Below are 16,350 nucleotides of genomic sequence, written 5' to 3'. Positions count from 1 at the left end.
TGTTATTTATTTCCTGACATTTGAATGAATAAACTATTATTCAATTAATCACAAAAATAAACAGATGAATTGACTATGAAAACATTCATAAGTTGCAGCCCCTATAGCTATAATAACATGAAGAGAAGGTCAAATATTCCGCATTGCTGAGATGGTCTTACAAAGGTAATTCTCTAATTACCACCCACAACAGAGTAAAAGTCTGGGTTAAAGGAATATATGTGAGGTCTAGAGACCAGCTGATCCCGGAACAGCCAGTCGATGAGGCCTGACCTTTGGATGACTGCTCCGTGGCTAATGTCTGCCCTGTCTGGGACCCAAAGTCTCAACGCTGCCCCTACTAATTCCCCCAGAGCGTATTCTCTGTCTGACTGCGCCGGCACATGACGTTGGAATATTGGAACAGATTTGAGGACTGATTTATAAATGGCAGCCTGTCCCAAAATGTATCAGGAAGAGGGAGAGTTTATTCTTGTTAGCTAGCTGCCCCCACACACACACACACACACACACACACACACTCTGAGCTGGCAGAGACGAAGCTTTAATATAAATGTCCCCTTGGCTGGAAATTGTTTCCAGTGCAGCTGAAAGGCTCCTTTTATTGAGCTAGTCAAACACCACCCCTCCCCATCACTTACTTCTCCTTCGCACACTTGCACTCAGCATTTAGACTGACGGGGGAAATGCAGTGTTTTCACTTAAGAGCTTTTGTTTTAAATCTATTTAAATGACATGTAAGAAAATTACAGCGTATGGAAAGACCCCCAATAGAAACATATTATCCAAAATAGGAAGACATAACCCAGGAACTCCCTGTCTCCATTAATGAGTCACATTAGTTCACATGTCTGCGAGTAAAATATTTTATGAGGCAAACGTGCCTCAGTTGATATGAGAAATACAAATGAGCCAAAGGTTAAACACACTGTTGCTTTCAGTGACTGAGAACTTAAAAAGTTCAGTAAAGTGAGCTTTTGTGTGGCAGTTCATGTTCCTCTCCGTGTGTCACTCTGCGACCCCTTTTCTCAACACAAGTTTCTCTTCCTCCTTTCCATTTCTCCATTCAGCCAGCACACAGCTTCCTATGACTGTCATTTCTTCAGTATGAGGAAGCAGTAGCTCATCTTCTCCTTTTTCTTTTGACAAAAAAAGTTGTTGTTGGGCTCATTTGGTTTAACTTAAGAGTCAGGACCATAGCTGACACGATGTCTTTGGTATGGTTTCTGCGTATTAGGTTGGGGAGGAAGAGTTGGGGGAGGAAGAGTTAACATTCTACACATTAACTACACTTTGTTTATTGCATTTGGATTTGGTATTTGACCTCCAGAATTATATCCCTGCAATTGTGGAGAAGGCTTTCAACAGCATCATATTGGAGATACATTTTGAAAAATATAATCAATGAATACAATTTGAAACAAACAAAAGTCAGAGAATTTCCATCACTTTTCAATGACTAGTAAGACTAACAGAGATTAGCAGATATAGACAACAGATACAAGGAACCCAAAGGCACTCTGCCATGATGCCATTGTGCGTAAAGCGAAGACCTTTAAAGCTCTAGTTTGTGTAGTGGGTGTTACTCCACCGGCAAAGCCAGCAGCGAACACGTCACACTAAACAGGAAAAAGCGGTTGTGCTTCAGCTGGTTTCTTTTTTCTCTCCATGCAAATGTGCACACGCATAAACAAAATACACGCACATACACTTGAAAAGTGGCACACAGACTCTAGTCAGGACTTTGTCATGTTAGTGCTCGCACTCACACCCACTTGTCTGTGTCATGCTCTGACTCTGCAACATGGGCATAAAGTGTCCTCACTTCCAGTTCTGTCCTGAGGTGTTTTTGCAAGAACTCAATGATCAGGAATTAAGTTACTAGCGCTTAGAATTTGGTGCTCATTAAATGGCTTTCTCTGCTTCTAGGATATTCATGTTCATACAACAAGTGCCCATTCACTGTCACGAGAGATCAGGACCCGAATCAAGAGTGCAGACCAGAGGTTTTCTCTTGAACCAGGACCTCTGGACAAAAAACAGTGAAGTAGTTCAACACATTCCTCAGCCTGAGCAAAGCCATACCTGCCAACAGTGACTGCTGAAAAGAGGAGGGGGGGGTTTCCAGCAGAAAAAGCCCTTATCCCAACACGCACACTCTGAGTTGGTTTTTTTTAGAAACCCTCTGAGTTACTCACAGAACTATTCAGTCTTCTAGCCGGGCGGATCAGAAATACAAACCAACAACAAAGGAGTCGCATTTTCAAGCCTCGTGAGTGAAATCTAATAGCTAGCTTCACCCTGAAGATTTAATCTTGGAGGTTATTATAGTTTGCCTGGTGAAATGTGTCTCTAGGGGTGGGAATCTCTACGCACCTCACCATTCGCTTCAGATTCAGAGGGCTACGATACAATTATGAAACGATTATCGATTCATGAAGAAATTGTAATTAAAAAACATTACATTTCCAAGCATTACAAAGAGAACCAACGAGAAAAAATAAATGAAATTGGGCCTGTGGCAGCATCCTTCGTAGTAAAATCACAGAATTCAGCATCTTCTGAGTCATTTAACAAATCCTTTACAAAACGCTCTTGTTGTGCGTCACACATGTGTATCATGCATCGCTATTAATCTGATGTCAAGTCGATTTGAGACCCGTCAATGCATTCACACAGCCTGTAAGTGAAATATATTGCTTCACAATAATAAAACCTGAACTTCAACAAATGAAATATATTATACAGCAGCCTTGCAATATAGTAACATACCTACAACGTATTCTACCAACACCGGCTGCCTTTTCTTCTTGCATCATTGAGACCCACCGAAATCAAATACGTGATTGCATGGACAATAGGTATGTACAGCAGGTGTCCTTATTCATACAGGACATCACATGCACAGACACATGCCAAACTGAAGAATACACAGACAAACATAAATAATAAAATAATAAACAGTTACGTAAGCGACCAATGGATGAGAGGTTCTCACCAGGATTTCCTGTTGGTGTGGCAGACATGCATCAATACAATTAAATTGATTCCACACAATCACAGAAGGCTGCCGGACATACACATCGACAACATGCTAATGCTTGATAATACCAGCAACTGTCACCGCAAATATGAAATGCTTTGTAATCCTTCTTACAGAGACAAAGCACAGCCTCACAGCCAATCAATGTATGTTAAGCATCCATTCATTTCCCTATTATTATTATTATTATTATTATTATTCGCCAACTAGTGTTCAGTGCCATTAACGACTGAGTATTCACGTCATCCGTTTGAAGTAGAATAGATATTTTAGCTGCTGCATTACACAATCTGTCAGCACTTCAACTCTGAGTCATCCCTTTCCTGATATGCTTGAAATTAATATGAATAATCGAGCACAACTCCTGCATCTTCAGAGCTGCCGTCAGAACTTTCCACTGCGCTGCGAGGCCTACATGTGACAATGTCACAGTCGATATATCAACTCCTGCACCCGGGCGGGGTGATGTAATCCCGATCTGTGACTCAGACTTGCGACACATGTCATCTGCACAATATTCACTGACAATGCATCATCCGTTCGTCAGGATTCAATAGTGTTTTTTCTCCCGCTGAATGTGTCAATCAAAGCCCCCGTTGGCAGCCTCCACCCCGCCCGAGGCTGAAGACCTGCCTGCCGACCTCTCTCCGTCTCTTACTACTCGATGTCATAAGTGCTGAGCTAAGCTCGGGGAGAGGGACAGCGAGCAGCAAGGACACCCCAGCCATTGTTCTTTGAAACGCAACCAACACACTGCTAACCTCTAACCCTAACCTTTGACTCCTCTGTGTGTGTGTGTGTGTGTGTGTGTGTGTGTGTGTGTGTGTGTGTGTGTGTGTGTGTCTACATCCCGTCTTGTCTGCCGCGCTGGGACGTATCGAAATCGCTAATGTTTGAAATCCACGCTCTGCTCCGTGTGGGACTCTCACTCTTTTTTTCTGGAGTGTATTTATTCAGCGGCTCTTATCTGCACCGAGGTGCTTTTATTCTTTTCTTCTGTGCTCCTCTCTTGTCTCAGCGTCGTTGTTGCACACCAACCCGTCCTAACACTCACACGGGGCATCCAGACTTTCAGATCAAAGCGTCTCGCTGTTGCCATGGGAACCATTTCGAGCCCCTGTCAGCACTTCTGAGGTCCACCCGGAGCGAGACAATTAGCCCCCCCACACACACACACATCCTTAGCTCTTCCTATCCCATCCTCCATTCTCAAGAGGCATGACTATTCCTTCTCCTATTCTCTCTCTCAGATTCATTCACCCACAATGTTTGGCACCGGCAATCTCCTCCTACTACTCGCTCCCACTCTACACAGCCTTTATAAGTGTGTGTGTGTGTGTGTGTGTGTGTGTGTGTGTGTGTGTGTGTGTGTGTGTGCATACACTTGCTCATTCCCCAGACGGAGCGAGAGTTGATAGGGAAAAAAACGAAGAGTGCATCTGCTGCTGATTTCCACCACATAGCACGAGTTTAAATGCACACAGCTGATATTTCCCCCAAATTTCCTCGGGGACGGAGCTAGTTTGATGTATAGATTGAGCTAAGCCACAGAAGAAAAGCTATGCTCTGAAGATTTTCCACTAGCGGTAATCCTGAAACGTCTTACTCGTGTGCAGAACTTGACCTTTTATGTTTCTGCTGCAGGCATGTTAATAACATGAGCCTGAAGACAGCCACCCTGGCAGGAATAAATAAAAAAAAAACAAAAAAAACAATGCTGGAGAGTTGGCAGTTTGGAAATATTATTACTTTGCCGTTGAACTTTATGCCCCGACACTGGCGAGAAATGATGCGATAATAACGTGATACTTCCCCCCACAGGGAAATTATCAGAGCAAAAGGCTGAGCTATAAACCAGCTGGCAGGGATTCAGCGTGTTGCTTAAAGACACTTCAGCAGGGCGGCCGGAGGCGTCTACCAAACTTCTCTGAATGATAATCGTATAATACACAAAAAAAAACACCATAAGGACTTTAAACTGAGCCATAACACTGCGACTAAAGGTCTGAATACGAAGCCTCCCACATACACAGATAGGAACAGAACAAAAGAACTTCTATAAACCTTTTTTTATTTAGCTACCAGTCATAAGAGGTCAGGGAATCCAGTCCACTGAAAGTCTTTGCGATGTGCTATACTTAGATGCTTTAGCTTCGACCGGACCACATGTACGTAGAGGCCGGCTCACCTCTAACTTCCACACGGTGTTATCCCAACGACATAATGGACCTGCTGTTCAGGGGATCACAGACTTTGGACACAGGAGTACAGGCACAGCTGGGTTAGCTGATCTCTGTGTGGAGGAGCACATTACGTGGTTTATCCTTTCTATACATAGACCGGGAATTATTCTTAGAGCCGACAAGCAGCGAAGATGACAGACAAGAGGGTGAAATGTCACGTCTGAGAGTGGCTGAGCCGAATTAAACTCATTTCACACGCCTTTTAATTTGCCGAGTAGCTCGCCCAACGAGGTGCTGGCATAAATCTTTATGATGAGGGTTCATAACACACGCCACAGTCAGTAATCTAAAATAAAGTCATAAAAAGATAGTGTCTTGGGGGGGGGGGGGGGGGGGGGGGGGTCACCTGATGGTGACCACAGACTGAAAGGTCATAGTTTAGCCTCCTTTAAAAGCACCACTACATCAGTAGGTGTGACATGATGGGGTTGTAGTAGGCAATTAAATTACCGGTCACTGTGCACTTCAGACCGGCACCTCGCCTTCTGCTCAACTGCTGTCCAGCTTTGCTTTCTGTGACGATGGAGGGGCACAACAAGTTTTGTAATCCATCGCAATGAGCATCAGGGCAGAGACTAACTTTATTTTTTATTACTGATACGATTACTTTTCCAGTTACTCATTTAGTCCATAAATTATTATTTTTTAAATACCGACAGAAGCTTATCACAATTTCCCAAAGCTCAAGTTGACATCTTCAAATAGTTTGTTTTACTGACCAACAGTCTGAAACCAAATGTGTTTAATATACAGTTCTATAAAACAGAGAAATCAGCAAATTCCAAACCAGCTAACGCTTGATAAATGGCTACTTGTGATCAAAACTGGCAATAAATCTCCTCATTCAACTTATTAATATATAACGTCACCGTTTCACCTCTAATGAACATCAAGTCTGCGTTCATTTAGTCAGACTTCCGTTAACATCCTGATGCAATTCAGTGGAAACTTTCAAATCTATCTTGGAGTTAAATATCTGTAGTCATGTGACACTCAGACATTAATGCAGACTTGGTGTTAACTGTGATTACAGAACATGAACATGTGTCGGTAGTGTGCGTATAGAGTTTAATACTACAGAGAAATCAATGGGAGCCAATGGCTACCTGGAACTATCGGAAAAATCCATCATACAATACATACATATACATACATACATTTCAAAAATGGTCATCAAAATATAAAAAGGTATACACGAGTTTAAGTTAAGGAGGTAAAACTTGCAAACACTGATAAGAATAAAGTTAAAATGGCAGTTTCCTTTCCAAGTTGCACTACGATGTTATGTTATAGTTCATAAACAAAATGTCACATTGGTCTATACAGCGATGTTCTCGAATCACACAAATAAAACCAGAAGTAACCCTTCAAGAACACTCTCCGCCTCCCGAGGAAATGAATGGATGTAAATGGTTAAGTGTGAAATCCTCTCACCATGTCCGCTGGGGTGCTGCTGCCCGTCATCGTGAAGGTTTTCCTCGGAGGGGTTCACACACACACACGCACACACACACACACAGAGTCACACGAGACAAGGAACCAAATATCTCCTCTTTCCGTCTCCCTTGTAAGAGCTCAAACAAACGTCGTTGTTGTTGTTGTTGTTTGGGTTTCGAGCAGCAAACAAAAACAACACGTAATCCCGGTGACTTTTTAGTCGGGATGTGTTGCGACGCTTTCTTCCTCTCTATTGCACAATCCGTCCGTTGATCATTTCCCACACAAATTGGGACATTTGCAGGTAAGGTTAATGTGAGCGGGACACACTGTCGACCCGAGGGCCTCCTCCGACCCACCAAACATCAAGAATATCCGGCTTTAGAAAAAGGTGCCTACGCCATGCGAAAAAAAAGCCCAACACTGCTGGCACATCCGGACACGGATCTTTTTTCTCTCTTGGTGAAAAAGAACAAAAAAATATCCGCAAGATTAACGGTTACCGTCCTCTGGTGAACTTAAACACGTCCGCCGGTCGGTGCCTAAGACGCGTCACGCGGCGAAATCTGTCGGTCCTTCTCTTTAAAACGGGAGTTTGTTATGATTGTTGTGAGCCTAATGTTACTGCGTCGCTGTACCTTTACGTTCAGCTGTCAGCCTGCCTCTCAAAACTAACGTCAGTGCAGGAACGGAAACACACGTGGGGCTTCCGGATGTTCATTACAAAATAAACCCGCTTTGATCTGTCTTGTGCGGTATGCGCGTTCTTTTTTTTTACTTTTTGGTGATTTTATTACCGAGGAAAAAGCAGGAAAGAACAGAGTAAGCTTATGCATAGGATAAATAGAATAGGCCTGTATAGAATAAAAAGTATAGGATATATATATGATATGGATAGATATGAATACCCTAAGAAATACAGTGTGAACAGTATGAACAGTGTGAAATGAATATGCTAAGATGTATTACCTTTACAGTATGGACAATATGAACATGTGCAGCAGGTGCAGCAGGTGAAAATATATTGTGTAGGTACAACAAGTAATGGCATATACTTGTACCTACACACTTGTATACATGCTTCTTATAATGGTAAAGAATACCAGAAAAGTAGATACTCTATATAGATTTCTGTATCATTGATACTCTTACTCCATAGCACTGTTCTAAAAGTGGGGGCATAAAAATAGAAGAGGTGTAAGGTTGTGTAAAATGGGGTTGCATTCATCCAACTCAAATCATTTGCTTAAAGAAAGTTCCTTTACCTCTCTTTAATTAAATAAACTGGTCTGCTCACCCTCACTCTTATAATCCTCTTCTGTCATGAAGGCCTTAGACTGCAGCGTCACCTCAGTTTTCCTTTAGTTCCTTGTGTGCACCTTACAACACTCACCACCTCACCCCTCATGCACACCTTGCATTACTGATTTATACAGCTATTCACACTCCCAGCCTTTTCAATATTTGTTAAATAAGTTACTTGTGTTAAACCATTGCCACGTGGCTCTCCCATGTTTGTCATGGCTCATAAGCCAGGTTGTGACACCATTACAAGTAAAAGTCTGAATTAAACATTTTAATAAGTAAAGGAACAGAAACATTGGTAACAAAATGTATTTAAATTATCAAAAGTTTGAGCATGCAGTGTCGCCCTGTCAGTGTTGCATTATTGTATTATTTAATCATTATTATTGATGAACATAAAACATAAAGACAATACATTTTAAAATGAAAATGCTATTTATTCCAACATGTTCAATACACTTTTGATGGAAGGCATCGTGTTTTAGGTGTATTTTGATGTATTTTGATGTTACATTTTAAGTTTATGTTTTATTTTGAAGTCAGAATTACTTTATATCCGGGTTTAGTCTTTCTCAACGTGCTACTTGATGCAGCCCCTTTAAGAACATGGCGGCAGTCCCCAGATGGTTGGTTGAACAGGAACGAGAGTGCTGTAAGTAGTGGGAGCATGAGTGGGAGAGAGTGCAGCTCAGGCTGGAGGTATGACTGCACACACACCCCTGAGAAACAAGCAGCTGAAAAAAAAAATAAAAAAGAGGCTCAGAGAGGTGAAGGGGTGGGGATAATCAATTCCTTACTGTTCATGACAGACTGTTGATAGTGTTTATATGCTACACCTCATCCAAACACAAGAATGAATCTTTAACTGTCTTTTTTGCGGCTGTAGAAAAGTTTTAATCCAGCCTTTTCTAACAAATAACAACATGATACTTTATTAACCACTAAGAAAACTCTAAAGTGCCTGTCACATCTGGAAAGGTTAAAGATCAGGACCCTCAGCTGCAGAACAGCACTGCTAGATCTGGATTTACTGTCCTTCAACTTGAGTCTTCTGGGATTCACTGTAGCACTCAAAAGGGACTGTTTACAGTTCTATTTGCAGTCATGCAAGGTGACAGTTGGTCCATGGGAAGTGATCAGTTACTTAGAGGATAAGACAAGGGGGAAAGAATGTTCACCCCTGCGTAATGACTTAATCAATAAATAAGCAAATCAGTATCCAGGACTGCATGTGCTGTCATGGAAAGTGAAGAATGTCCTACAGAGCTGAAACAATACAACAATGGACTTTGTAAACAGCCTGAGAGACTTTTGGGTGTGAATTACTGGTTTTACTGGATATATCAGACATGTCATAAGTATTACATTTATTTCATACAATACAGTAGGTATTACATGGATTAAATACAGTAAGCATTATCTTAAAGAGTGTGTTTCATAATATTAGTTCAATATGGTTGTGATGTTATTTATAGCATGCATCTAATACATATGTAATATAATATCCTGTCCTTGGTGAAGTGCTCCGCCTTGTGTGTTGATTTGTGTGTGTGTGTGTGTGTGTGTGTGTGTGTGTGTGTGTGTGGGCCCTGTTTCCGTCAGAGGTCGAGATGCGTATCGGCAGCAGGTCTGTCCTCTCTCTGGTGGACTGAGTGAAATCCATTGTGGCATCAGGAGTGGCTTTTCTCTGAGATCTACAGGATTAACTACCTAATCTCCCCACCATAAAGGGAGAGTGGAGAGGGGGTAGTGAGTCTAACACACACTCTCACAAACACACACATACACACACACACACACACACACACACACACACACACACACACACACACAAAAGTATGCCTGCACAAACACACACACAAGGTGTGAATCTGTTTTTGTTGGCTTTGTTTTCAAAATTAAGGTCATTGTATGATTTCCGGCTACCAAATAGGGCAACAACTAATGACTATTGTCGTTATTAAATCATCTCTTGATTATTTTCTCATTGAATTGTTTTGATATGTACAACGATCAATGTTGAAAAATGTTCTCAAGGTGACGGCTTCAAATTGTTTGTTTTGTCTGACCAACAGTCTTTAACCAAAGGAAGTCAATATGATGATATAAAACAGAAATTAAGAGTGAATTGTCACATTTGAGAAGCTTGATAAATGACATAAACGATGAATTGGTTATCAAAATTGTTGTTGTCAGTGGCGGTCCGTGCATTTTATACCTGGGCCTTCTATGCTGTCCTACTAGACTTGAGCCATCTCCTAATAAGCTCATCATGACGCCACAGCTATGGTTATTTGTTTCTAGGAGTGTAATAATACACGTATTCGTATTAAACCGTTCGGTACGAGGCTTAAGAACCGAACAATTTTGACAATGCAGAAGCTTAAATTGTGGGAAATATAATGTTTTCGGTGGACTGCGCTCACGTAACAAACAACAGGCTTTGTGACCTCTGAACCCGGAACAATAACAAAAAACAGTTGAGGCTGCGGCACCGCAGCTAAGCTAGCGGGGAAACAAAAGCCCGAACGGATTCAACTGTCCAGACAATAACCCTGCGCATGACGGGATGCTTCGTAATTAACGGACAATGCATATAGTCCAAATCAATGTAATTAACACAATGACAAGAAAAACTCACAAGAACCAGTCACATATATTTATATGACAACAAAGCAACAAATCAATCCAGCAACACTGCAGCGCTAGAGCACGAGCCATTCATATTATTCATAAAAACGACATGATAGACAAATGAACACTGCAGAAACGCTACTGCAGATGTAAAGACTCAAAATCAGTTAACTTACCACAGCTGCTCTTCACTTAAAAAGTCCACTCAGGTCTCTCCAAACGTTTTCAAAAGCATGTAGCTTGTGCGTGTCCTGTCGTGTAGCTGCCTTGGTTAGCGTAGCATAGCTCCAAACAGCTCCAAACACCAAGAGCTCAGTTGCAAATGAAACGCATTCTTAGCCATAAAATGTGCAACGCTTCTCCGTCACTGTCAGCCAGAAATTTTCCAGCTTTTCTGGAAATGTCCTTCTCCAGAAATCCGTTTAAAAACGCTAAAAATGTCATGTTAATGTCATAACTTCTTACATATGTTTCAACTTGAACTCTTACTAAACACTAAGATCTGCTAGCTAGCTTTCTGTTTGGACAAAAGTCACGCTGCTGGCCCACTGACCAATCACGGCGCACCTTAATGCTGACGTATTTAGCAGGTAGCTCTGGCATGTCAAAGAATACGCACAACATGTCAAACTAAAGATCTGATTGGTTGAACACTATGACAATCAACAATATCGTCCCCATTTACTTTAATCTGCAAAGTCTACCTAAAGGGCATCGGGCCTCTCTCCTTACATAGAGAAATAGAGGCTCAATCTGATTGGATAAGAGCTCTCCTTAAAACAAGCTGCACTGGAAGCAGCGCTGCAGGCTGGAAGCAGAGCAACTGAGGAAGACAGGAGCCGTGCAATGAGAAATAAGCTAATGGGAAAAAAATTATAATACTTGTAGTGTATTTGTGAAAAATTATTAAATTATAAAATAGCTATAACTTTGTGATTCTGTTTAGGCCAGCAGAGAAGGCTTAGCTGGCCCTGACGGCCCACCACTGATATATATATACATCTGGGTAGAGAGGTGTGTGTGTGTGTGTGTGTGTGTGTGTGTGTGTGTGTGTGTGTGTGTGTGTGTGTGTGTGTGTGTCTGTGTGTGTGTGTGTGTGTTCCTTCCGTCCTCAAGGACAAATTTCAGACTAGTTTAGAACAGTTAATTGGGGACGGCTTGTCCAATTGGGGACAAAAGTTGTGTTCCCATTTAGGAAAAAGCTAATTTTGATTACATGAATAATTAATGTGAAACACATGAATTAATCTGTTAGACTCTCATCTTTTCAGTCGTTGTGGTCTTTTGTTCTATTAAGAATGGACTGTGTAAAAAATTATCTTGGTTCAAATTCAAGTTAAATCTTAAAAAATATTGCGTCTTCCTGCTCCTTAAAAACGTAATGTTTTGTTAAATATATACACAAATCTTTGGAGTTCAAGAACATAACATAGCTACATGTAGCATTTTTCCATAAATGCTTGTGTATCATTATCTGACTTGCTGACATCTCATATCTTCCAACCAAACCCAAAATGTATCTAGATCAAGAGTGTGCATCTGTACACTGTGTGTGTGTGTGTGTGTGTGTGTGTGTGTGTGTGTGTGTGTGTGTGTGTGTGTGTGTGTGTGTGTGTGTGTGTGTGTGTGTGTGTGTGTGTGTTTCCCTCCTCAGTACCTGCCTGTACTTGCTCGACAGTGCAGGTCTGTGTAATATGAGCCACCACCTCACCTCTACAGTCCCTCGGTTCTTCTCTTTAAGGTCTGCTGATCAAATATAAACGTTACATTTTGTCTAAAGACAATACAACTCTGTAATCCTTTTAAGCCTCTTGTCTCTGTTCTCATTTACATTTTTATCTGAGCACCTGCTGTGTCGCTCAGACCACACACAGACATATAGTGCACATGAAGCACATATAGAGAACACCGGTCATGAAAAGGAGTTTCTGTGTTTGAAAGGTCAAAAATCATGATTAAAGTTGCTTTACTGGTATACAGTATCATCTTGCACGCTGACAGAGCAGAAGATGAACTTTGATCTATTCCTGTTTCCAGTGTCACTACAAAACAGTCGCTACTATTTGGCTTTGAAGGGCAGCATGCACAACACACTTGGTGGTGACCGTGGCTAAGTGGAGAGCATGGCCGCCTTTCAATCAGAGGGTCGGTGGTTCGATCCCCTGCTCTGCTAGCAAGACACTTAACCCCAAAATTGCTCCCGTAGCTGCGTCTATGGTGTGTAGATAGATTCTGAATTGTAAGTCACTTTGGATAAAAGTGTCTGCTAAATGACTGTAATGTAATGTGGTTACCACTGATGCTCAGCATAGCAGTACTTGCAGCCACTGCCTCCCCATGTTTCCCACAGATTATTAACAGGCACGAGTGCCATCGGCTATTCTGAGATCTTGAAGCAAGCGCAAAGGTTGGTGTTGTAAGCCTGCGACACAACGCAACACCCAGCGTGACGCTTCACGTCCACTGATTAGGAGGACGATTCAGTTCAGCTCTCCCAGAGGAGGTGTGAGCGATTATTTCCCCTCCATAACCACAGTTTTATGTCCCCTTCCTGCTCGTCTACTGTCCCTCATGGCTAATCTGAAAGAGTAAAGTTACCCAAATTATAAAAAAAATCTCACTTTCATCGAGTGGTATATAACCATGGAGATAGTTTGGGTTTTAAGTGTGCCATCTTATTTTGGTCACCCCTCAAGACAATAACTCTTTTGAATAACTCACCCTGCCTTGCTGTGACCAGTTTTCATAGGGACTATTTCTTCTGTAAAGTGATTGACATGTCTCTACTCTCTCTTGGATGGAATGTCATGAAATTTTTTTCATGTCCCCCTGGGGATGAATTGTCATAACCTTCATAACACCCTGACTTTTTTTTTGCCATCGTCACATTAAATGTTTAATTTATCCAGTCATTTGGTTTATGACTAAATACCTGCAAAACAAACTGACATCCCCGTCAGCCTCAGCTGCACTTTGTGTTTAGTGCTAATTACCATGCTAACAAACAAATTTCAGATGGCGAACATTACACCTGCTAAACATCAGCATTGTCGTTGAGAGTAGTTAGCATGCCAACATTAGCATTTAGCTTAAAGCTGCGTCTACATAGGCTACAGCATCACAAAATCGTTAGCATAGTTGTAGATTCTTCAACATGTTTAAACCTATTGACAAATACGGGTTGTAACCTGAAGTAAACAAGCCGAAATCACTGTGGTGCCACCTCACTTGCATACACATTTGGTAATGTTATAGTCTATGGCAGGGGTAGGGAATTAGACTCGAGTGTCTAGCTTAAGCAATGGCACACCAGCAAAAAGTGTGCAAGAGAGTTTTTTGGAAATGTTGAAGTGCCCTTTCAACCCTTGCCAATTAAATGACCTCTTACAGCTTTTGTCAGTTGCGCGGCTTGTTATTTACTGTAGTTTGTTCCACGAAGACCCACCATAGGCTGCCTCTGATTGGCTAGTACTTGTTGCGTCCATCGCAGATATTTTTAAGTTTATTGATGATGAACGAGATTGATGGATGGTTGGTAGGGTTAATGTTTTCATAAGGATGGCAGCCTTCTTGTATAGTGATCTCATATATAATTTCAAAATGTATTTATCTTAAATGTTGCAGCACTACAGGCCTACATGGATGGAATACAATTACAGATCCGTTGGAGGTATGATTTTGATGTGGTGTTTATTGTTAACCTTAATGTTGATATGGCATACTGCAAGAAAATATATTACTTGGTTTCTGACTTTTATGTTTGTTTATGGTATTAATTTTACTTCCTGGCCGTGTGCATAGTGTAGTAAAAATGGTAATGCATTAGCATTTGTTGTCTTATGAATAAAGACTGAATAATATCTTGATTCACATTGCTCATTTCCCTCAATTTATATTCAATTCCGTTCAATTTTATTTGTATAGCCCAATATCTGGACAACATAAAGCCTTCAACGTGTAAACAAAAGGAAGAAACCTCAGTTCCAACCTCCTATAATTTCACTGAACTGTAAATGAGCTCCCGGATTCATCTATAGCCTGCATTTTAAATACTCTCTCCTGTCATCATCATTAACAGCCCTCATGAACCGATTCTCTTTCTGTGACTGGCAGCTCTGGTACAATGTCACCAATCCTCAAAGAACTGCCTTTATTACGCAGGATCATGTTGCTCTCAAAAGCAACAGTCTAAACCTGAGTTGGATTTGGCTCAGATTTATCAGGAGACATTATCATAAGCCTGGGCTTATCTATAATGAACTGTTGTTGTTAGGATCAGGAGGAGGTGGGTGCTCCTCTAATCTGCCTACCTGTCTCACACTCAGTGGTAAATATACACAGGGATTTGTCCTGAGAGCCCTCTGATAGACTCTTTTTTTTCCTGGAGGTTAAATCTGAGATACAAGTTGTATCTGAGATCTCAAGTTACTGCGTTTGGGTGTTTGATGTTTTGAACAAGTGTCGGTTGCAGTTGGTGGTTTGTTGGATGATATACTAGAAGACAACATTTGAATACTCGTCATAGATAAAGTCGCGCTCCCCCCCCCCCCCCCCCCCCCCCCCCGTGCTGTGAGAACAATTTGTCATCGTCTGATGTTTTTGCCATCTGTTTGCCACAGAAGGGGAATAAAGTATGCTCAAAGCTTGTATTTTGTATCTGTGCACCTGCACTTGAGAGAGTAGATGCTTCTAGTTATCTTCCTCTTTACCTGAGTGTGTGTGGGAGTTACTTAGCATTTTGTGTGTGTGTGTGTGTGTGTGTGTGTGTGTCTCTCTCTCTCTGTTACTGTTTGTACAATAGGTCCTAGGGATGTTCTGTTCAGTTAAGATTACCTTATTAACTGGCTCTCCTGTTAAACCTGTAAGGCCGTTTCTGTATACGTATACGTTTGTCAGGTTTTGTCTGATTGTGTGTGTGTGTGTGTGTGTGTGTGTGTGTGTGTGTATACGTGTGTGTGCGTGTGTGTGTGTGTGTGTGTGTGTGTGTGTGTGTGTGTGTGTGTTCATGTGTGTGTGTGTGTGTGTGTGTGTGTGTGTGTGTGTGTGTGTGTTCATGTGTGTGTGTGTGTGTGTGTGTGTGTGTGTGTGTGTGTGTGAAAGAGAGAGAGAGAGGCTTTCTTGAGCTGCTCTAACAGGTTGGTCCACCACTTTGGTCAAGACGGAAATATTTCAACAGCTATTTGATGGATTGCAGAAGTTTCTGTGGTATTCGTGGTTCCCAGATGATGTATCCTGATGATGATTCTCTGACGTCTCATTCATCCCCACCATCAGATTGGTGTATTTGGTTCAGTGTGAGCTGATTTCAACAATTTTTATAAAAAACTCTCATTTTGTCCTGACATTCATGCTGGTGATGATATCATAAAATCTCACAAATGCTTGCACTGCTGGCACCATCTGTCCATCCATTGCCTTTAACCGCTTATCCTGTTCAGGGTCGTGTGGAGCTGGAGCTGATCCCAGCGGACACTGGGAGAAGGCAGGGTACACCCAGGACAGGTAGCCAGACTATCGCAGGGCGGACACATAAGAGACAGACAACCATTCACGCTCACATTCACAGACATTCTTTTCTTTAGAGAGAACAGGGATTCTCTTAACTTGATTGTTTTTTTTTGTAGTTATCACTGTGACACTGTCGAGCCTGTATGTATTTGAAGTGACTATTATCACCCTTCCTGCATA

General features: G+C 41.7%; 1 protein-coding gene across 1 annotated transcript in view; it reads right to left on the bottom strand.

Annotated features, from left to right (window-relative positions):
* The window catches only part of ubl3a (ubiquitin-like 3a), a 30,151-nt gene extending 22,762 nt beyond the window's left edge, over positions 1–7,389 (bottom strand). The window contains exon 1 of the mRNA XM_068716042.1: positions 6,721–7,389. Coding sequence (XP_068572143.1) covers positions 6,721–6,750 — 30 coding nt within the window. The 5' untranslated portion in view covers positions 6,751–7,389. The remainder of the gene's footprint in view (positions 1–6,720) is intronic.
* Between the last annotated feature and the right edge of the window lie 8,961 nt (positions 7,390–16,350).

The sequence above is a fragment of the Cebidichthys violaceus genome, unplaced genomic scaffold (genome assembly GCF_023349555.1).
Source record: "Cebidichthys violaceus isolate CVI_PGR_0920_01 unplaced genomic scaffold, fCebVio1.0.p SCAF_20, whole genome shotgun sequence".
NCBI lineage: Eukaryota > Metazoa > Chordata > Actinopteri > Perciformes > Stichaeidae > Cebidichthys > Cebidichthys violaceus.
This window is presented reverse-complemented; position numbering and strand designations above follow the sequence as displayed.